This window comes from Accipiter gentilis, chromosome 23, assembly GCF_929443795.1.
Source record: "Accipiter gentilis chromosome 23, bAccGen1.1, whole genome shotgun sequence".
Lineage (NCBI taxonomy): Eukaryota > Metazoa > Chordata > Aves > Accipitriformes > Accipitridae > Astur > Astur gentilis.
The window spans coordinates 5,684,957-5,707,861 of record NC_064902.1 but is presented as its reverse complement, the minus strand read 5'-3'; the positions used below and the strand labels follow the sequence as shown (position 1 = coordinate 5,707,861).

General features: G+C 36.8%; 1 protein-coding gene across 14 annotated transcripts in view; it reads left to right on the top strand.

Moving 5' to 3' along the window:
* DOCK3 (dedicator of cytokinesis 3) overlaps positions 1-22,905 on the top strand; it is a 226,823-nt gene that overhangs the window by 136,766 nt on the left and 67,152 nt on the right. For all 14 annotated transcript variants that reach the window (XM_049826987.1, XM_049826980.1, XM_049826986.1 and 11 more), the window contains 9 exons: positions 725-850; positions 10,845-10,969; positions 15,867-16,029; positions 16,515-16,621; positions 17,357-17,528; positions 18,211-18,308; positions 20,274-20,357; positions 20,709-20,809; positions 22,142-22,223. In XM_049826987.1, coding sequence (XP_049682944.1) covers positions 725-850; positions 10,845-10,969; positions 15,867-16,029; positions 16,515-16,621; positions 17,357-17,528; positions 18,211-18,308; positions 20,274-20,357; positions 20,709-20,809; positions 22,142-22,223 — 1,058 coding nt within the window. The remainder of the gene's footprint in view (positions 1-724; positions 851-10,844; positions 10,970-15,866; positions 16,030-16,514; positions 16,622-17,356; positions 17,529-18,210; positions 18,309-20,273; positions 20,358-20,708; positions 20,810-22,141; positions 22,224-22,905) is intronic.

Below are 22,905 nucleotides of genomic sequence, written 5' to 3'. Positions count from 1 at the left end.
TCGTAATGCTTGACTTTGTAACTTTACCCCAATACATTATCCTCATTTTAGGGTGTAGTGCGATATAAATTAAAAGTAACTAGAGAAAGCAGTTGGACTGAGATTAACAGTGTAATTATTCCTAGTCAAGCTATTCTGTTGATAGACTGACCAAAGGGTCGCACTGGAAGAGCTCATTGCTGAAGTCAGTTTGACCAGTTGGTACTCTTGAAACATGTTGAGGCGTTGAAGGGAATTTCGTTAAAAGCAACATTCCTGTATGAAGTAGTTAAAGAAACAAGTGGAACAGATACACTTTGAGATTATTATTTTTTTGTGGTATTAGGTGGGATTAAAGGCACTTTAGAGATGTTCTACGGCATTGTGTGATCTGGTAGTTCAGACAGAGGTGGCATTGCTCATACATGCACTGTAACCTGCTGTATGTGAGGAATAGAAATAATGCCAAATACTTCACTGTAACTTGTGACATCTCTGTGGAATTAAGTATTTTGATTTTAAAAAATTGTATTTTAATGTGATGTTACACTCTTAACTGATACCTTAAAGCAGTTTTGTTTCTTCCATTTCAATTTTAAATTACTCCAAGGGAGAAAAGAACTCTACTTATATATTTGTATTAATTTGACTGTGGAGGAGAGCATTATTTTACCTACATCCCTTGTATATACAGACATGTAATTCTTAGGTTTGAAAAAATGAGCATCTTTGGTTTTTTTCCTAGGACTTATAATATCTCTTCAGCTTCTTCGTGGTGACATGGAGCAGATTCGACGAGAAAACCCCATGATCTTTAACAGAGGCGTTTCTGTTACCAGGAAGCTGGGTTTTCCTGATGTTATAATGCCAGGTAAACATAACTCTAATCTTAAAATATTGGTCATTTTTTTCTCATACTCTCCTAGACAAGCGCCACAGGGATGGGTGCCTTACTTGAAGAAGATGAATAATAGACGAGTTGCCTTATTTATCAGTAAATGCCAGTTCCAGATTCAGGGAGGCATGCTAAAACATTTTAATCAATGAATATTATAGTAGCAGGTGTTAAATTCACATGTACAGAAGGTGGTCTGGAAAGATTGCTTTGATATTTCCCCCGCCTCCCCCACCAATTAGATATCTCTCATGTATGCTAAGCATAGAGATGTTTCTTTTCAAATGCATAAAGGTTCTTCTTCCCAATAATCCAAAGCCCAGAAAAAGAGTTTCCACTTTGCCACCTCAATTCTTGCAGTTAGTATGATCCTCTTGTAATGGTTGACAATGCATGAGGCTGCAAATCTGGTCTGATTTTCCAGCTGGCCTTACAGAGTACCTAGTCCGTGCAACTGGTGTGTGGCTGAAGCATTGCTGTACTTCCTTTGCTCCTTACTTCTGGAGCAGCAGCTTGAGATGCTTCTTGTTTTGGCACAAGTTGAGGCAGCCCCAGCATAGCCAAGAGTTCATTTAGGAGGAAACCGGAATCTAGCCAGTCATGCAATCAATAGATATAAAACCTGACATTATAGTGTCTTTGATTTTTACAGTGTAGTAAGAAATGGGCTTACTAATTATATTGCATGTATAGCATTTGAAATACTACCTCATTGCTATGCATTATAACCAAGACCAAGGATGACTTTGCAGACATGGGAAATTTTATGAAAGCATAATGGGGAAAGTATCAGATTTTATTACTTGAAAGTCTGCAGCAACACATCAGTATCAAAAGTAGTTGTTGTAGCTTCATTGTGGAGGCTCTTCAGAAAGCACAATAAAAATAGGGAGTGGGTGGGAAGAATTTCTAGAAACTTAAAGGATTTAGAACAGCATGTGTTTCATTTAGTAACAAAATTTAAAATAGTAGTAATAGAGCAGCAGAAGATGGGGGCTATAAAGCCAGTTACAAATTTTAGTTTTTAGTGACCTTATAGCAGTTCCAGTCCTAACCCAAAGCAATCAAATAGAGAAAAGGTTAAATATTGCACATTGATATGCAGAGACAGCTGCTGCAAGGTGATCTGCAGTAATTGAGATCACAGCTGGATGTGTCAGCTAGAACAGCTAGATCACACCTAGAAAAGTCAACATCAAAAATAACATTTACATACCTGTCTAAATTAATTGATTCTCCTGCAAGAATTGCTTTATCCTCCATTTCTATGTATAGAGCTGTCCCTCAGGTGCTTCAGACCACTGAATTTAGCAAGCTTAAGGAAAAGCTTTATGGCCTCAGTGTTCCCTTTAATTGTTTTTTCATTTTCTGGGCCCTAGCCTCTTTCTGCAAGCTGGCATAGTGGGCTGGCTTCCCTGTACCTCTGCTGTTTTGGGCAATGCTTTTCTCCAGGGCTTGAACAAGCAGGTTAGCAGTTTTCATGCAGAAAGTGCTCCTACCCTACACTTTTAAAAATTCTCTATTCATTGCAGCTAATTCAAATTAACAAACTTTCTAATTAAGAACTCTAGTGAAAATACTGCCTCAGTGCAAAAAGATGTCCACCAAATCTTAAGTATATTGTTATGATCTTTGTGATATTCAGCCTAAAGACCTTGGACATTTAGGTAAATTAAAACCAGATTCCACAGCGTATGTTCGTGATGCTCCCATTGTAGGGCTCACTCTACAGGTACAGTAGTGATCTTCCCAGCCCTGGTCAGCCCATCAGTTTTTCAGGTGGTGGTCTTCGAAAGACCACAGTTGCATGCTAATATCATGTTTATGAGAACCACAATTCTTGTTGGAGAAAATGCAGGGATTTTAAGATGATAATCTGTTTGGAATTGGGCTCAGAGAGAGAGAGAGATCTGCTCAAGATACTGATTGATACAAACACACGTGTGAAAGGACCACCATTCTGCTATTAAATGCTTACTGCCTCTCCAGAGGTGTTGGACACCCAGAACTCCTTGATTCAAAGGGGGTTACAAGAGGTCTGCATATATAGAGTTTAGATGCAAAGCTTTAGGCATTTGTATTTGGGAAAAAAAGGCTTACATTTGTGGAGAAAGCAGTTTGTAAATGTCTTTAAACACCAGGTAAGAAAAGAAAGGCAGCCAGGGAAGTGTGAATAGACTTTCACTGTAATGATAAATTAGGATGTTGCCAGAGTAGAGACGGGATGTGAAGAGAGAGGTAGCCATGAGTGGTGCTCTAAACAAAAAAAACCATGTTATCATCCTGGGGATTCTCCAGGATAATGACATCTCTGGAAAAATTAGGAGATTAAAATATAATGTAACTTCACTGATGCAGTGAACAGTGTTCATTCTAATTACCTATCAGATTTTTTTAAAATAAAAATATGTTTGGCATTATTGAAGTGACAGCAGATATTTGCCTGTTGTTTGCTTTTAAAACAGTAGATCAAACTGGGGGTTGAGTTTACTTGATGTCCAGGATAGAATGTTTGGGTAGCATAAGTGAGCTTCTAGGTGCATTAGCCAAGCTACATGACCAAGGAGTGCCTATCAATTTATTTTGTGCTTATGTTGTTACAGCCAGAATCAACCTTTTTTTCTTAGCTTTACTAGTGTTGTGTAAAGTTAGAAAATATTTCAGCGTTTTTTTGGGGGAAAAAACAACCAAAAAAATCAAACAAAAAAATCCACAACCAAACAAAAATCCAACCCTGTCATGCACGTTAGCAGTTCTCAACCATGTCTGCTGCTTTAATTGTCTTTGTCAAACTACCTTTTCCTTGCTTTGCTTCAGAACTGTTTCCTTCTCATTAAAGACAGGGTTTCTTCTTTCAGAGAAGAGCACAGAAAGTTCATGACTTGTATTTTGCAAGTGGATGCAGATTTTTCAAAGCAGTGTGATTTAACAATTTTTTTGTGAATAAATTAATAAAGGCTATGTCACCTAGTATTGTTAAAATATGCAGTGATCATTCTGCTGAACCAAGAAATCTGTTTTTAAAAATGTAAATAGCTCTAGCATTTCAAATGAATCCTCTTGGTCATAGGTTTTAACATTTTCATTTTCTCTTTTAATAGGAAAACGTTTCACATGTAAACACCTTAACCATTAAAGTTCTTTAGCTGTGTCTTATCACGCAGTTTTCCTATCCCATTTTGTTTTCTAAACAGTAGCATTAGCTCCTGTGCCAAGCCCTCTTTTTCCCTCACTCACATAGGAGCAACATAAGTGGTAGCTGGTCATCATTAAGAAAGAAAGTGCAGCCGGTCTTTATGTTCTTATATCTTGCATGGTTATGCAGAACAAGATTAATATCCTACAAAATAACCATGCCTGTCTTCATTTCTAAAGGTAAAATGTTCTTTGTTTCCTGCTGTGTTGTGGTCCGAGAAGAGCATTATAAAGACTTTAATTATCTTTTTTGTCCAAATCAGAAGGGATTCAGTCAAACCAGCCTCATGAAGAGGTGTGGTGGGTTTTTGTTCATTTGTGGGTGGTTTTTTTTTTTCTTTTCTAAACTTTTTCTTTTCTAAATTGCTACTGGTTTCAGGACCGTCCATCTGATCTTGACAATTTTACCTTTCCCCAGAGATAAAAGCAATGAGGCATGTGCTGCTTGCCTTTTGGATTGCAACTTTATTTGTATACAGAACTTGCTGATCAGAAATCTATTGCATAGGCATGGCGTTTGTCAGTTCCCCAAAGGACATCCCTTCCCTTCCCCATGTGCTGATAAGTATTCTGTCTTTTACTTTGATCCTCTGATGAAAAGTGCATGCTTCATCTTCTACTTGTGAGTGATGTTTCTTTCTCTTTTTTCTCTCTCCTTGTCTTAATTTCCTGGCTTCTCTCCCTTTCCTTTCCCTTTATTCTCTCCTCTTTCTTTCTGATGCAGAGATGAAGATAGTTGGGTGTAAGTTTCTGCTTTTCTGTGTAATGTCTGCTTATTGCTTGCTTTTTCCCATTTTCATATCTTTCATGGAATGTTGGGGATAGGTAAAGATGGCAAATCATGACATCATAGGGAAACTTGGGTAACAGAGAGGCATAGACTTTGTCTTATCAGTCTCTCTTCATACCACGGTATTTCAGACAAATTTAGTAGTTAAGACAGATCAGTCAGTAGTAAAGGTGAGAAACATCTCAGCATCTGTTCTGTCAGGGAGCACAAAGTCATGGCAAAAATACATTAAGAAACGGACATGACAAAATCCATCAGCTATTCTCAGAATGTTCATGGTGAGAGAGTCAACAAGACTAAAAGACATAATTGTGTAATACTTATCCCCAAAAAGCATTTACAAGGAGAATAAAAAATATTTTTGTGATAAATAAACTTGTGGAAATGGGAAGTTGGAGGAGATCAGGAAAAAATATATTAAAAATCAACTTCCTACTACTGAAAGGAAACTGTTTCAGGGAAATCATTGAATTTAAAAAGAGCATTGTATAAATTCTTTTCTATTCATAGAAGTCGGAACAATGGATAGCAAGTAATCTAGTAAGTATTGTTTGTTCGTTTTCCTTGAAACAATTGAGCATTCTTCTCACTGAAAGCTAGAGGAATACACAGAGTTAAACTTGCATACTAATCTCTTTATAGAAAAAAAAAAAAAAAGATAATTTAATTTGCCATACAGGCAGTAGATAAAAGCTCTGTTTCCCCTTGCTGCTGTAATATTACTCGCAATAATGTTAATAATTGCGTACTACAACTATTTCAATAATATAGGCCTTAAAAAAATTAGCGACTGACTGGCGAAGGGGCAGGGAATTAAGCTGCTGAAATGGATCTAATGTGATTCCCAGAGACTGTCTGACCATACAAGGCTTCTTAATTCTAACAGGCAAGTAGCAGTACAGGGGGCAATCCCGCTGAGTTTTACACGGTGTCAAAGGTGATTTCACTGTTAAAGCAAGGGAAGATCATGCAGCGTGAGGCCTGGCACTCTTAATCTTTTGAGACGTGATTGAGAACAAGTCCATAATGGCCAGGCAGGAAGGTGGGCAGCGAGCGTTTGAGACCCTTCCCATACAGTGCACTTTGTCAGTCTTTTCCTTTAGTCCGTTTGCTTTGTAAAAACAACGTGATGATCACAAAGCTGATTGTGGCCATCGTACTCTTCACCTCGTCTGTGTTGAAATTACTGTACTTCAGAAGTAGTTGCGTGTGTTTCATTTGGAGAAAGTTGCAACTTAAAGTGAGGGTGGAGTATGCTGTCTGAGATCAGAATCCAATGACTGGCACCCTGCTCTTTGTGCAGTGGCCTCCAAGCTACGGCAGAGGAGAGCTGTCCATCAAGGGAATGTCTGCTTTCATATCATACTCTTGGCCAGAAGGAAGAGTAAAGAGCTAGAGCAAATATCGCCAAAGCACATTATAACACTATCCATGAATATAAGTATTCTACATTTTATAGTTAGTTTCAAAGATCTTACTTGCTGGACTGAGTCTCAGAGTCAAACCCTTAGTGGTTTAAACTGCTATAACTTCATTTAAGTCAGTGGGCTGATGCTCATTTACTCTAGTTGTGGGGATGTTCATTTATATATAGGACATAAATATATGGTTTTCTTTTTTTCTTCATAAGCCATTGTGGAAGATACTCTTGAGTGTCCTTCTTGCCTATTCATGCTCCGGAGATTATCGGCACTCTTCTGTAAAATGCCAGTATTTTGAAAAAGATGCTAAACCCAGTGATGTTAGAGAGTCAAGTAGACAGTATATACCCTAAGTAAATAGGACCATCTCAACAGTTTAAGAAATATAGACAGAAATACTAATTTTTATAGCTGGATTGTTTTTTATATCCTTGGCTGCTTAAATTGTAAGAGACTAAACTTTCAGTTTAAAAAAATCCAATGAAGATTCTCTGGATAAATACAGTTATTTTACTAAGTTACTTGAAACTAGACCTGCACGTTCTGAATGTTGTGAGTTGCCACTTTCCCCCAACTTACAGGGATATATTACGTGTCCTTTACAGGTTCACAAAGTCACAGAACATTGAACTCTTAGAAAACAAATTTGCTAGAATCAAGATGTCAGAGATTTGTTTGCCTCTTTCTGCTGTAGGAACTTCTGTGAATTATATAACTTTTTTTGACGCAGTATTCACCTGTATAAAACAGGGACCATTCCTGTCCTCAGTGTACACAATCTTTTAGGATCCCTTAAAAAAAAGTCTTAGATTAAATGCAGATGGTTTCTGTAAACTGTTGCTACATTCCAGTTCAAGTAACTGGTTAGTCTTCTAGTGGAAAACCTACAAATCTTACCAGGATAAATCTCCTACTTACTCTAATAGATACCAGACAATTATTGTCCATTGGACTTCTTAATGTTACTAAGTCTTGAAAATGATAAATATTTATTTGGAAATCTTCCAGTACATTTCTTTATATTGTAAACACAAAAATCAATAAATGGCTCACGTAGCCTTTTCCACTATTCCTCTTTTTCCCCTTTACTATGAAAATAGTTTCAGATGATAGGAGAAAGGATTTCATTTCAATATAAGCGGACCCCCCAAAGCTATAATTTATGATTTATAATTTAAACAATTGTACATTTGGCATAAGGCTTTGTAAATAGGTTAAAACAAACAAACAAAACCAAACCCCCATAAAGTTGAAGGGAGGGCAAAGGAAGAGCTGCATTACACATCGGAAAACAATTCTTTTTTCATCATTGTGAAAAATACTATATTTCAAAACATTTCATAAAGAATTAGCAATTGCGTATGTTAGAACTGCATGTATTTTATGCTAAAAAGCAGTTTACATTTGGCTTTAAATTGAAAACAGTTGTGGAGAGATGGGCTTTAAAAGAAATGCCATTCTGAAAACTCATTAGGTTTTCAGTTCATCCTTGACAGCCATCTAATGCAAACAGACCTCAGCTTAAAATGTCATCCGCAGGTTTTAGTCTATAAATACTTTTGGCCCACTAGCCTTCTAGCACTTTTTTATTCCTCTACTAATGATAGGAGGCCACAGCTAACCCAGTTTTATAATCTGCTCTGCTCTATATGTGAAGATGTGATGCCTAAGGGATCCAAGGTGGTGTACCACACTGTTTTGCTCTCAAAATGCAAGAGTTACTGTCACGTCAGAGCCAGCACTGTTTGTACAGTAGTTTGCGCACAGAGGGCATGAATTGTCTGGTTTGTTAGACAAGTTCTTTATCTTTTTCCAATGGAATTAAATATGGGAAAATCTCTTTCTGCCAAGATTTTTGACCTGATATGCAGCTGCCATTCTGTGTTGGAGCTGACAAGGATCACTTCTTGATCATACTGATCACGCTTTTTGTTTAGTCACATGCAAGCTGCACTGCGCTATCTGTTCGTGCACTTGCATGGTGTTGTGCAGAATGTTTTCTCTAGCCTTGCAATTTGCATACTCAAAATTTTTAATAAACTGCCCTGTGTTCAAGCATTTGCTCTAGTTTCTGTGCAGCCCATCAGTGCATCTGAGCTCAAACCCCTCAAAAAAAGTAGCAACTGGAGAAAAAAAATGGCTTATGAGGACTCAGCAAGCAATGTTGTTAACTAGTATGTTGGGGAAAGGAGATTCTTCTTTGTAGTCACGTTATTTTCACTGAAATAAACAGAAGTGTTTGAGTTTGTAGTTTTAACTCCAGATTTTGAGGAAACTGATGGGTTCCGTACCTAACAGTTTAATGCTTTTTTGTCTTTGCTAGATACGTTTACTTTACTATTTTTACTATATGTAATGACCTTTTCTATTTTTTTAAGATTCAATAGACAATATTTTTATGAAAGAAGGTGCACCATTATACTCCAATAAAATAATTTTTCCCTTCTTTTTTCTTCATTTTGATGCAAATCCACTGCTTTTTAGATTTCTCTACACCCCACCCCAAAGGCATTTTTTTTAATTAGTGCAGTAATATCCCTCCTGTTAAGCCTAATGGAAGATAAGATGCTATATATAACCAAATGATGCCTTTAATTTAGGCTGGAAAATGATTTGCAATCTGACATTGGACTTTGTGTAGCCAGACTGTCTTCCAGAAAAGAGGTCATAAATAGGAAGCTCCAAAATGCTAATTACAGTGAGTAGAATTAATTTCTATTAAGAATTACAGCATACAAATTGAAACTTTTTTCTTAATTGTGCAAACTCTGAAGAAAAAAGGATGGGAGTGTGTTAAGCAGGAAAATTTTCAAAGCAAAAGTCCCTACTTAAATTCTTTAGTGAAGAGTTTTGTATTTCCATGATATTCCTATAGTCAACATATAGGTAGCTTAGGTTGATTTTGAACAGTAAGAGAAATGCACAGGTAATTTTCTCTGTTGTTGTGGACTGTGGAGTGTTGCATTTGATGACTATTCTTTGATGAGAAAAAGCAGATCAAATATTTGAGGTCTTTCACCAGTCTCTTGCTGTCATCTTTTTCCCATTAATGAACCACAGCATTTTCAGACTTCTAAGTGTGAGGTGTTTCAAGCAGTCAGCTCTGTGTGAATCCACAGTGAGAGTGAGGTTGATGGAAAAAGGAGGACATTTTGCATGCAGATTCCCATTCATAGAGCGTTCCTAACAGAAAGCACTGAATGTCAGCTACAGAGCTGTATTTTCCATGCTTAAAAAGTGGTACTTATCTCTAGAAATAAAAATGAAAGTAAAGACAGGACTGAAAGCTTCTATTGTTTGTCCCTACAGTAGATTAAGGAACAAATTCTGTGGGGTTATAGACTTCAAGAATTTGAAGTGCTTCTTTGACAGACACAAAAGGATATCCCTCACTGCCTGAAAGCAAATGCTGCCTATTTCATTGTGCTTCTGATTAATAAACAGATTTAACTGCATCAGCTTCTCCAAGTGGAAGAAATCAGACATTCAAGGAGTCTCTGCTTTGCTGGATAACCATTCCATTACTTCATTATTTAGTCTCTTGAGGCTGCTTAACAAAGTACTTGCCTTGAAAGGGTTTAATTTTTTATTTTAATTTTTTGTATTTTTATATATTGCCCTTTAGTATGTTTGCCTTCCTGGCAAGTAAATAAAAAGAAGTGGTAAGTGTGAACAATCATGAAATGGTGATGGTAACTAAATCTTACAGAAAAATAGGTGCTACCTGCTATCATTTTGGTGCATGCTTTAGAATTGACTGCATTAGTTTTGAAAGCAAGAGTTTCCCAAATCACAGTCTAAAAAAAAAAATAAAAAAATAGTGAGCTAGAATCTGTGAAATTCAGGATAAGACGACCCTAAGATACATGCAAGCATTTCTATTTCTGAATATAGTCACTTGCTCTGAAAGCTCTTGAAAATGAGGTGGTGAGAAATTGGCAAGTATCCATACTGCCCGCTTTCTTATATCCATGCATATGGATACCAGAGGCTAGCCAGAAGTCTAGCATAAAAAAGATTTATAATTCATTCTTAATCCATCTGAACTGAATTACAACCAGGTTTCCAGGGCTGCTTTTATTTTGTTGTTATGATTAAAAGAAAATTAAAAGAAAATTTTTCTCAATAGAGAAAATACTTGAAGAGCTAACTGAATGTAATTTTCTGCTGATCATCACAAAAATACTTATTTTTCTTAGAATATATTGGACGTAGGAAGTCTGATGTTAATGATGTTTTGTCAGGCTTAGCTTGATACTTCCAAATCGGCTAACTAGACAAAGTAGTAGGAGGTTTTTTTCCCCTTCCCCGCTTACACAATAAAAGCAAGTATTGATTCTGAGTTCACATTTAATAAAGGCATTACTAACAACAGTCTGATTTTATGCACTGATATTAAAATGTTCATCTTTATTAACAATTAACTTGCTGCTTGGAATGATTTGGGCATCAGCCATAGTCTTGCAGAACACAGAAAATGATTTGCAGAATCAAAATATGTTGCACACAGGCACTGAGTCTTCCACGCTGAATTTAAGCATGTGACTCCACTCTTTCACTGTAGGTGATATACGCAATGACTTATACCTGACATTAGAAAAGGGAGACTTTGAAAGAGGTGGGAAAAGCGTGCAGAAGAACATTGAAGTGACCATGTATGTGCTTTATGCGGATGGAGAAATCTTGAAGGTAAGTGCTTATTTCCTCTGAGCTTCAGGGACCATCTGCTTGCTCCATAGACATGTTCTCTCCTTTTGTTTGCCTCTGATGCAAGGGAAGTGCTAAACTAGCTCTTACTTTTTTTTTTTCCCATAAGTTTTTAAACTGTATATTACAATGAAGAAGTGGTCAGTTATAAATTTGAATGAATTTGGAGGACTTCCTCTATATGGGAATAGGGGACTTGGAGAAAATATTCATAAACTGAAAAGCTTATGTAATTTCAAAATGTGATGTCAGTGGCTGTAGTAAAAAGAAAATTTAGAGTAACTGTAGTCAGAAAGAACTGAAGAGTATGTGACAAATATCTAAAATTAAATAATGCATGTCATATAGCATGATGAAATGTGAGTGTAAGAAAGACTTTCAAACCAGAGTTGCTGGAGTTATGGTACTGAATGTAGTTTTGAAAAATAAATTTGAGTAGCCTTATTTCCAAGATCCTGGCTTTCACCCTGGGATGGCTCCCTTCCAGCTGTGGGTAGTGATGTTTAATCTTTTTCTTTTTTCCTCTATTCCTGCTTTTAGTATTATTGAAGAGAAGAAAGTAGATAAGTCAGCTTTGTGTGGGGTGGGAAGGTGTGAGGATAGAGAAGTAAATGGAAAGTATTTTGACATAAACATCTATCAGAAATGGAGAAATAGCTGCATTAAAATGTATTAATCATAACTTCCCCCTACCTTTTTTTTACCTCCGCTGCAGTAAAATGGCCTTTGTAGCCACTATCGTAGAAGAGTCTAAACACCAAAGTGCTTGCATACCAAACTCATTGCCACAGTCTGTTTTTTCAATTGAAAGGAGAACTTTTCCTTTATTACTACAATTGCTTGTGATTTCATTAACAGTAAAGTATATCTCTTGTAAGGAACTGGATTGTGCTCATAGCTGTTGCAGGAAGATCACAATCCTTTTCTGTTTAATTGCATTAGGTATACCTTTCAAATTGAGTCACAAATTTTTAATCATCGCTTTATTTCGCAGCAGTCTGCCAAAGACCAATATAGGTCTTTACCCTCCCAACTGCAATATCAGCATTTTTAACGTACATAATAGTAGCAAATTATGCTGTAAGTGGCTAATGATTAAGTATAAAAGCCATATAATTTCTAGACGTTATCAGTCTTAACTTCTGTGGTTTTGGTTGCAACGGTCATTCACAGATAGGAAGTTATCTTTTTCTTAGCCTTGCCTGTTTTTACTACTGAAACAGTACTTCAGGTCTTTACATGGGATGGAACAGACATGATACAAAAGAAGAATAGTAACAGGTGGTCAATCCAATTAGAAAAAAAATTCAGGTGAATATTTGTCATGAAGGAGAGACTTTACATGGAAAGGATCTTTTGTAGTTTTTAAATTTAAGCCACAAATTTAAAAGAAAATCTTTATACCAGTTTTTATGCTATTGCTCCTCTGTATTGTTGCAAAGCAACAAAGATACTTTGTTTACGTTAAGGAGATCTTTGGTTCATGACATCTAATGGTGCCTAAGATCCACTGTATCTGCTATTAATTGTATATGGCTGCTCTAAGTCTGTAGAAATGCCCTGAAAATTAGAAGGATTCAGCTCCTTACACTGTAGATTTCCAGTTTGTCTCAACTTTCAGGACGCAGATTTTTTTGTAAAATACAGGCAAAGTTTGTGCTCAAAATCTTCCCATGCTTCAGGTGAAAAGCCCTGAGAACGAAGAGCTCCATCAGTTCTAACCATCCTACCTGTGCAACGGGTTTTGGGAAGTCTAGGTATCCATTTATCTAAAAGGTAACGCAGGTCTGTTAGTCTGGGTTAGTTTTGTATGCCACTATAAATGGGTGCTGGTTTACCTTTTACGTTAAGAATTTATTTTTAAACCCTAGATGGTTTACTTTTCACTGCAGCCATCTGGTTTAGGTAGTCTTTGGTATGGACACCTAGAGCAGTGTGTGATGACCTGCCATTTTCTGTTAGGAGGGAGCTGGTTTCACCCAAGGACAGAATGTAATGTCGTTCCTGGATCAAGCAGCTGTAAAGAGACTGCTAGATCAGGGCTTTCATTTCAGTCATTCAGCATAACCTATAAGAAAATACTGAAGACTGCAGCAAGAGGAGTCTAATAACTTTTTAATAAAATGTTAAGAATACAGTGTGTGTTGGATAGGCTTTGGTGCAGTACTGATGAAGGGAATTGCTTTGCCTGGGTTCCCTGTCCCCTGGATGATCGCTTGCATGACCCGAGGTTGCTCTCACAGTCAAGTGTAGCTATTTTCTTTCTTCTATTTCATTTGTCAATGATGACACTAATTTAGTAACCTTCAGTAGGCAATACAGTAGAGAAGCAAATAAAAAACTCCAAGCTCACGGTAGTATGGACAGAACACTGAAAGTTCGATCATTGACCCCAAAGTACTACTGTTCTTGGTTGAAATATCCTTTACTGTTCCTGGCCTATGGCCTTTCCAAAGCAAAGACTGCCAAATGAGAGGCGAGTGCTACCTTACGCAGTACAGTGGGGGAAATTGCCACAAAATTTTCATCTAATATTAGAATAAAATCTCTAATTTTTTTCTGACCAGCAGCACAATCCAAATCTGAATTATATGCCTTTATGAAGACTTTAGCAGAACAGTACGCAGCGTTAATGAGAATATTCTGTTTCAAATTCTTATTGCTGTTGAGTATATATTGGTCCAGAAATAGTCTTACTGAAAGCAGTGAAATTATTCCCAGAATACAGTGCTGTTCAAAATGAAAATGAGTATTTCCTTTTCAAAATGGTCTTGCTCAATTGTTGGTCTCTTTCAATATAGTCTGAAAAATAAACCTTAACACATGCCTCACTTATTCTTCTTTATGCTCCAGTAGCAGGAATATCTTACTAATTGCAAAGCATACCTTAAATGATAAGATAATTACCTGATACTTTTTCTAGTTTAGCTTCCCTTGCTTGCTTCTGCCCTCTAATTCACCTGCGTATTTGGGTCTCGTGGTAACGAGGTGTAAGGAGACTAGTTTCGTGTTTATATTTTGCAGATCACAATTCAGAATTAAAGATTAAACAATCCTCCCTCCTCAGAGTATAGATTGTAGTATAAATTTATGGAAACTAAGTTAAAAACCAGAAGAAAAGACTCTTCACCTATTCATTTATTTAAAGTGGGTAGCATGAAAGAGCATTCCAAGACTGACCATTTGCCTGCCAAGGCAGGTGATTTTTTGAGGCAACAGAAAAAAGCTCATGTGAAAATTTGAATTTTTACGCTACCTTACAGAAGAAATACCAGTACTATTTTACTTTCTCCTAAGAACCTAATGAGGAATGAGGTTTTGGAATTGCTGTGTTGAAGCCCAACAAGTTACTCTTATCAAAAAAATACAACTGGGATATTGCAGGCATTTTGTTTCTTAGTACTGCCACTATTACGCTCATTCCAACATGTTAGTAACCGCAACAGTTAATTCTTGTTGCTGTATTAAAAAAATCACCTTTATGCCAGGATTGTGGCACATACCCTATGGTTACTAAGACTTACTTGAGAGGACTGAGTTGTGAGTGTATGTGAGTGTATGGATTACAGCCTTTGCAACGGATCGCTGTCCAGGGAGGCTGTTCTTGCATTGAATCCCAAAATTCCAGAGAACTTGTCTTTCTTTTTGGGCTCCTTCACAAACTCTTAACTTTCTCGAAGCCAGAAGAACGTTACCACAGGCCAAACTGATCGGGTCTGGTTAGTGGGATATACTTGACTTGATAGTCCCTTGATTACAGATGAAAAAATCAAATTAAAATTATTGGTATTTTCTTGGGAAAGAATTTAGAGATGCCTTGGGGTAATGACCGGTAGTTGTTCTTGTCATGATACTATTCTATGTAGGGTGTTTTTGCATCAGAATTTACATTGCGTGTGTTGTTCTGGGTCTGCTTAACTTCTGTTTCTTCCTGGATTCATTATCCTTAGAGCTGCTAAAAGTGAAGAATCTCTAAGCTGTGTTTGTTCTGCATGGTTTTGTAAGATGTCATATCTTTTGGATCACTTTGTAAGTGCTAGGTCTAGAACATGGCTTAGTGCTTATATTAAAAAAAGTGCTTCCTGTTCTGTGTCTTCATTACAAAGGACCTTTTACTGTCCTTTTTTCAGGACTTCAGTATTTCTCCTAACTTCCTTCGCTCGTGTTCTGACTAAGGATTTCTGTATTTCCTAAATAATATTGGTTTATGTTTTTCTTAATCTGTATTTTGAGAATACATAGATTGGTCAAGATCTCGGAGCTTTTTATATCTAAAAGAGAAACTTAGATCCTGTTATATTTTTAGGTGATGACTATTCAACAGAAATTCTTTGCTTAGCATTAATGAAGTAACTCAATTAGAATTTTCTGGGATACTGGGTGAGGCTGGATGGTTGTAGTTTCAAAAGACCAATGTTTTTAAGAGCTTGAAAAGTTCAGATATCACTTCTGAACTGCGGTGCTGAAGCAAAAACGTGATTAAATGATATTTTTCAGAAAAGTCTAATATTACAAGTGATGGCCCTATTAGGTCCTTTTTTTTTAGTCATCTTTATATATTTGGGCTTATGTGTTTATTGTATCTATTCTCTGCTTGATAGAAAACTTAGCTTAAATAATAACGTAACTTAAATAATTACTTAAGATACCAGAATTCATCCAGTATCATAGGTTTCCTAGCTCATCCTTTGACCCAAAACACAGTTTAAAGATCTCTTCAAAAATTTCAGATTTCATTGTGTCTGAGTTTCTGCTTCTGACTCTTCCTTTATGTCTACTGAAAGATATGAATTATATAAAGGTTATCACCATGTAATAAAATGACTCATCTGTAGTGATGTGATGTCTTTTAATCTTAAATTGTTTTCTTTTGTTGCAGGATTGCATCAGCCTGGGCTCAGGAGAGCCAAGCAGGAGTGCATACCACTCGTTTGTCCTTTACCACAATAACAGCCCTCGATGGGGGGAAATCATCAAGCTGCCCATCCCTATAGACCGGTTCCGTGGGTCTCACCTCCGTTTTGAGTTCAGGCATTGCTCCAGTGAGTGCAAAATATAACCCAGAGGAATCTAAAACAGCTGAGGTCTTTCCATTGTCAATTGATATTTGGATGAGGCTGTTACTGGGTGGAAAGCAAGAAAGGGGTGCTGACCTAAAATACAGTGAAGGTGCACTGCTAGTTAGCTGGTTGCTACATTTATTAAACAGCACATTAAAAACATTGTGAACAATCAGTGCAGGGCAAAACATTTGGTAGATGTTCTCCCCTGCTGTTCTTTTGCTCTGTTTTCCTGTAGAATGTTTTCTTTACAGCATGTGTATTTTATATTTTACTATGTTCAGTATGTTTGTGTATGTTTTGAGGCTTGTTGGTCATTTGCCTAGAATTAGATATAGTATATTAAATGTTATGTAACCTGCATGCTTTTTGTTAGGCATGCAGAGAAGTTAGTGAATAACCTTGTGGTATATATGGCCAGAAGAATATGTACAAATATGATTCCTTATTTCTATCTCTTGCTACAGCAAAAGACAAGGGAGAAAAGAAGCTCTTTGGTTTTGCATTCACTCCGTTGATGAGAGATGATGGCACTACCTTGTCGGATGATATCCATGAGCTTTATGTTTATAAGGTACCAATTCTTCTCTGCAGACTTTTCCCCTATTTGTCTCTACTTCAGTTTAAATAATTAATCGTCATTACATTATCTTCCCCCCCCCCCCCCCCCCCCAGAAGTATGTGAGGAACAGATTAATAGTAGTTTCAAAATTTTATAAATTCAAAATCACATGACTAGGTGTGGATACAGCCTTCCATTGTAGGTACAGCCTACCTTTTTCCTTCAGATAATGATGATTTGTCGTTGTTAATCTTATCCATTTTGAATTCAATCATGCTAGTGTTTATGAGCACTCAGCAATTTTACCAGCCTATGTCATTACTCTATACCTTTCTATTATGAAATTACGCTGTACTTCAAATGCATCGTGTTACAACGCTACAGCTTGGCAACCCTGAAGCAAGGGGTTTTTTTCTGGGGGGGAGGGGGGGGTGGAGGGTCGTCTTCCTGTTGATGTATCTGGGTTTATTTCTTCAGGATGATTTTTAGACAGCAGTACTAAGTTGTACAGATGGAAGATTGTGATAAGTTCTAAAGGGTCAGTGGTTAGGAGACCACACTTTCTAGACCTGGGTCTGTTTTGTGTATGTACCAGCCCCAAAGGTGGTAAGCACAGCTTTTTCTTAGAAGTGTTTTTGTGCACCTAAAAGATCAATAAAAGTACCGTTAGGCAATTGCTGTCATGGTGTTAGTATGTGGAACGAGAGAAGACTAGGTACAATTCCATTTCTTGTCCTGTACCTGCAGTGTGATGAGAACAGCACATTTAACAATCATGCACTGTACCTGGGGCTGCCTTGCTGCAAAGAGGACTACAATGGCTGCCCCAACATCCCGTCCAGCCTCATTTTCCAGCGCAGCACCAAAGAGACCTTTTCGGTCTCCACACAGCTTTCTTCTACCAAACTGACCCAGAATGGTAAGTAGCTGATCCTTCAAAATTGCCCAATGCAACAGAGATTATGAAAAAGAGAGATAAGATGGGCATGCTTGTACTCTGTTTATTTTACTAAAATACTCCTTGTTATAATTTCATTACATGTATGCTTTTTTTTTTTACTAACACTATTGAAACGAGCAGAAAGTGGTTTTTTGAGGAAATAAGAATATTGACAGGTAGCAAAGAAATTACAGACGTTACTGTAAGTGCAAGAGAAGGGCAATATGTTAAAGCAAAGTTAATTTTCATTAAATGATTGAAGAACAAAAAGTTCAGTCTTAGCAGTCCTACACAACCCAAAGTTTGCTTCGATCAGCTTTTACAGGGCTACTAAGTAAATAAAAATTTTGTTACAGCAGTGTCCCTGAAGTATGGAAAGACAAAAGTGGATTGTCCACAGTGCAGTGTCAAGTCATGTAGGGAAAAATGCAGTCTTTACTCTTTTTAAAGTACTTTACCATTCCTCCATTCATTTCTTCGTTAGTAGCATTGGACTTACTCCGTGTTTTCCTTCTTGTTTTCCCTTATTATTTTTTTTTTCCAAGAAGTGTGAACTGCAACAAGAGCAGAAGTGTAACATGTAGTGAATCTCTGGTGGGTCTGGGGTTGCCCTTCTTCCCTCTGCGTATGGATTCTAGCTCTTTCTCTCACTGTTCTGCAGTGGATTTGCTTGCCCTGCTGAAATGGAAAGCTTACCCAGATCGTGTGATGGACATTCTAGGAAGACTGAGACATGTCAGTGGCGAGGAAATTGTTAAGGTACTACATGAAATAACAGTCTTTGGATAGATCTGTGATAGCAAGTGAATTCAGACCTGCAGTGCACTTCTGAGTGTCCCCTCTTACTGGACTTTTCTCAGAGCGTATGAATTGGGATTTTATTTTGACGTGAAACTGAACAGGAAGACACACTCCTAAAATTAATGGATGGTTAGTCCTTGTGATCAAAATAGAGCTAATCCTTAGTAAAATTCCCTCACCCACATCTGCTGGGAGCATCAGGTCCTCAGCACCAGTTGTTCCACTCTGCAGGCCCACTCCTGTTGAGCCGCACTGCTTGCTGATGCAGACCCAGCCACTGGTAGTGGAGTTTTGTGCAGACTTACCCATTCCAGTGGTATTTTCTAAAGCACGTTCTCTGAAATTGCATAAGTGTAGTTGGTCATTTCTAGAGTGAAGAAAACAGAGCTGACTCACAAAACTTGGCCTTCTTCAACAGCTAGTAGAGTTGATCTGTATTTCTGTTTTGCAAATATGTTCCAAATGTCTGCGTAGAGGAGAAAGAAATGTGAAACCTTGAAAGTGAAGGGTTGCTCAATGGCCAAAGAACAATCCAGCAAACCTGTTTTCCTGTCCCAGCACTGTCAAGTGGAGCTGTTGCCTAGAGCACCAGTTGCTCTCTAGTGTGTCTCACCTATCAGTAATCTATCTCCTATCTGATATTTTCATCATGTTTTGTAACCACTGTTGCTCTACATGCCAATCTGGTGTGTGACCTGAACTTTCTTAGCTCAAAGGAACTTCAAAATGCATTTGTATACTTGTGGTCTCTGCAAAAGAAAAGTGCATTCCTCTGATAATTCTAGGTGTGCTGAGAACTCTCCCTAGAATTTATTTCTATAAATCTAGAAGTAAAAGGAGGTAATTTGTAATCGCAAGCAACCAAAGAGAAATCCCATCACTTAATTAGTAGTTTATGATTAAAGCCATTTCACTGTAACTCATTTGAATGTTGCCATATCTTGAATGTTAATCTTCATGATAACTTTCTAACAGTAACAGAAGAGGACAATACCCCATTTATACTGGAATTCTTCAAGAGTGTCACGTTTTGTATGCTTTGTTTGTAGGGCAGTAAAAGTATCTTTTTTCGTATGGAGAAAAGCATAAAAAGATATGGATTAAATTATTCCAAAGGGAGAAGTAATTGATTCCCTCCCTAAATCAGCTGCCATTTGGTATTGGGATATGAAAACCAGAATGCAATAACTCAGGAAAAAAAAAGAAATTTTATCCTTTCAGAGACTTCATAAATTGTTTTATTTTATTTCTTGATTTCCACATTAGAAATTTAAGTAGAATAGACTAAAAAATTATGAGAGAATGTGCAGTTGACTTGATCTTGAGCATTCTTCTTCATAGTCATCCTTTCTGAGGACTGTGCTTTCAGGAAAGAAAATCACTGAATTGTCAGCATTCTGTAAGCTGCAGTGTTATGGATGAAAGAAAATTGGCAATATGACCCAATTAATGCTTGTTATAAAAGCTTTACTTACTGTCATATAACAAAAATTTTCAATATTAAGCATAATTTGGAGCACCAGTTAATGTGCTTCCAAGTCTTAAATTTGATGACAAACACTGATACACTCTAATGATATGGGAATGAAAGTAAGTTGGTTTGCCACTGTTGTTAGGCAGCACTTTTAGCTTACAGTGAAAGGAGCACTGTTATATTTACAAATCCGGCATGCAGTACATGTTCTTATTTTTTGTTTTTCTGTCATTTTTGTTTAGAAATATTCCTTGTAAAGAGAAAAATTCTTCTTAGTAAAAACAAATGAAAATCTGTCGCATCATATGGATGAATCTGAAGTGGTTTGTCCTTGGCAAGTGTTTCACAAAGATATCAACATGTATGAAATAATTAAAGCAGGGGGGGAAAATAACCTTCTTTTGAATACAGTTGAATTTGAAATTCTTTGTTTATTCATGTCATTTTAGTTCCTACAAGATATTCTCGACACATTGTTTGTAGTTTTGGATGACAACACAGAAAAGTATGGTCTGTTGGTCTTTCAGTCTTTGGTAAGCTTCTGAATTGTTACTTTATCTCATGGTCAGTGAGTTTTAAGTTTCTTGTGATCATGTTGCTAGTATTTTACTTACATGAAATATGAAATATTCAGCTGGATCCAGCCTTAATGTTTTCTGTAATAATCTTGGATGAGGAGGGCAGGATAGCCTCAACAGATCGGAGGACAGCAATATTTGCTATCACATGGGAGAAGCAAACAATAACATCTAATACCAGAACTACTGACTGTTTAAAGAAACTCATGTATTTCATTGTTCCCTAGCTTGTGTAACTTGTTGATAGAAACCTAGCAACAACATGCAATTTCCTTTAGTATGGGTTCACTTTTTCATCTCCCACAGGTATTCATCATAAATCTGCTGCGTGATAGCAAGTATTTTCATTTTCGACCTGTGATGGACACTTACATTCAGAAGCACTTTGCAGGAGCGCTGGCTTACAAGTAGGTTTTGTTTAGCCATCACTTCAAGAGACGGTATTAGCAAGCTTTTGAATGATGTCACCATCAGAATCATAACCTTCATGTTAGCAGTGGTTTTCAAAAGTAGAACTACTCCCATGAAAGTTTTCCAGCACAGTTACAGAGAAAAGCTGCTGAATGTCACCTGTGGCTAAGAGTGAGCAGACTTTGGAATTTATCTTGCCTTTCTGAACTGGCAAATCTTACTTTCTTTTTTTATTAACTGAAGAGACACTGTCACTCAGCAACTCATTATCAGTCTGTACTAATGAGCTACCAAGAGCATATACATTTCTTGTCTTAAGGATGTTGGGATATAAGGCTTGTGTGAAAGCTTAGAGACCTAATTGTTATTTCCTCTTCCAAAGTAGACAGGTATTCACATAAGAAGATGTTCTATTTGATTTACAGTAAATGTATAATTTCAGGAGATCAGAAACTTAATTTTCACTGTCACTTTGAAGATTCTGCCTTATTTTCTAGTACTCCTTTTTGAATTTTTCATCAGAGAGTAAGACAGATTTTTGAAAGCAGTAACAGTTATCATTCAGGGTGTTGTTCTTCCTTTCTTTTAGACCATTTCTTCTGTATACTTGGCATATTCTGTCTTTGGCCACAATAAACTATTAAAAACAGCTTAAAATTGATTTTGATTGTTTTAAGCCATTCACATTTTAGTGTAATTAAAATATTAAAAATATTCTGTCAATGGCAGGTAAAAAGCCCTAGATACTGTACAACACTAGAAAGCATAGTCATGTTCAGAGGGTAAAAAGTGTCTACTTTGTGTTAATTATCACCTCTTTCAGACAAAACAAATGATTTTTGGTAGTCTGATGTCTGAAATAAAACATGTTTTTAATACAACTCTCTAAGTTAGTCCAAATGGTATAGTGTACTTAGGAAAATGGATGCATGTATTTTTTTGCAATCTTAGTTTCTAAAAACTTCTCACTTAGAACTTAGGTCTGGAATTTCTTATTATTAAAAAAAAAAAAGGAGTATGTTTTGGTCTTAGAACTATATTGTATGCCTTTATCAAAGTTATCTTTTTAATAACATCTTTTTGATATTCTCTTAGTGTTCCTTATGGTCTAAGTCAATTACAGAGAAGAAATTATTTTCTGGTTTTGAAACTTAAAATAAATGTATATATTATGTAAATTCAGTAGCTAGGACAGCTAACTGACCACTGAAATGAAGTTAAATGAGACTATTTTATAGATTTCTCCCTAAACCCTAAATGTTTGTTGCCTGACTAATTTTAAAATAGTGCTGAAGGTTCCTTTTCTTTTCACTGTTTGTTATATTCAGAGAACTGATCCGGTGTTTGAAGTGGTACATGGACCGTTCAGCTGAGCTTGTACGCCAAGACCACATCCAGGAAGCGATGAGAGTATGTAGTCAATGGAAGTGTTGCTGTGTCTGTTCCATCTGTGACTACAAAAGGGCCAGGGAGGCCGTAAATAAAATGAAGGGTAGTCTGGCACTGACTTCTTACTTGTTTAACCAGAATTATTTAATTTTTTTAAAATATTTTGCCAAAATTTTAATTTTAGGGGGAGATTCACGCTTGTGCAGAAAAAAAGGAAGAATTATGTCTCCTTAAGTCCTTTTGAAGCACTATGGAGAGCTTAAGTGGGACTTACGTGGAGTATATGCACTGGCCGTTTATATATGTGGTCTACACCTTGCACTTCAAGCAGCAGTTATTCTAAATGTATTAGGCACAGGTGCTGTGGATCAAAGATCTGCTTTTCGTTTCTGGCTGTGATATGTTTCATTATTTTACTGGTTGAAGTTCTGGAGTATTTTAAGCAGCAGATAAATGAGCCTTTAACTGGATGGAAATTCTAACAACTATCATTGCCCAGGATCTGAATCAGAGTTCTGTGATGAGAGTACGATCTCACAGGAAGGTGCAGATTTCTAATGGTGTGTGAAAAAAAGGGAATCTTTTTGATGCTGTTACAGAGAAATCAGAGAATAAATAAAGTATTAGTTTTACTATGTGTAGCTATAAAACAGAAAGATAGTGTGTCAAGTACATAAATACAAGATTCCAAAATTGGCAGGAA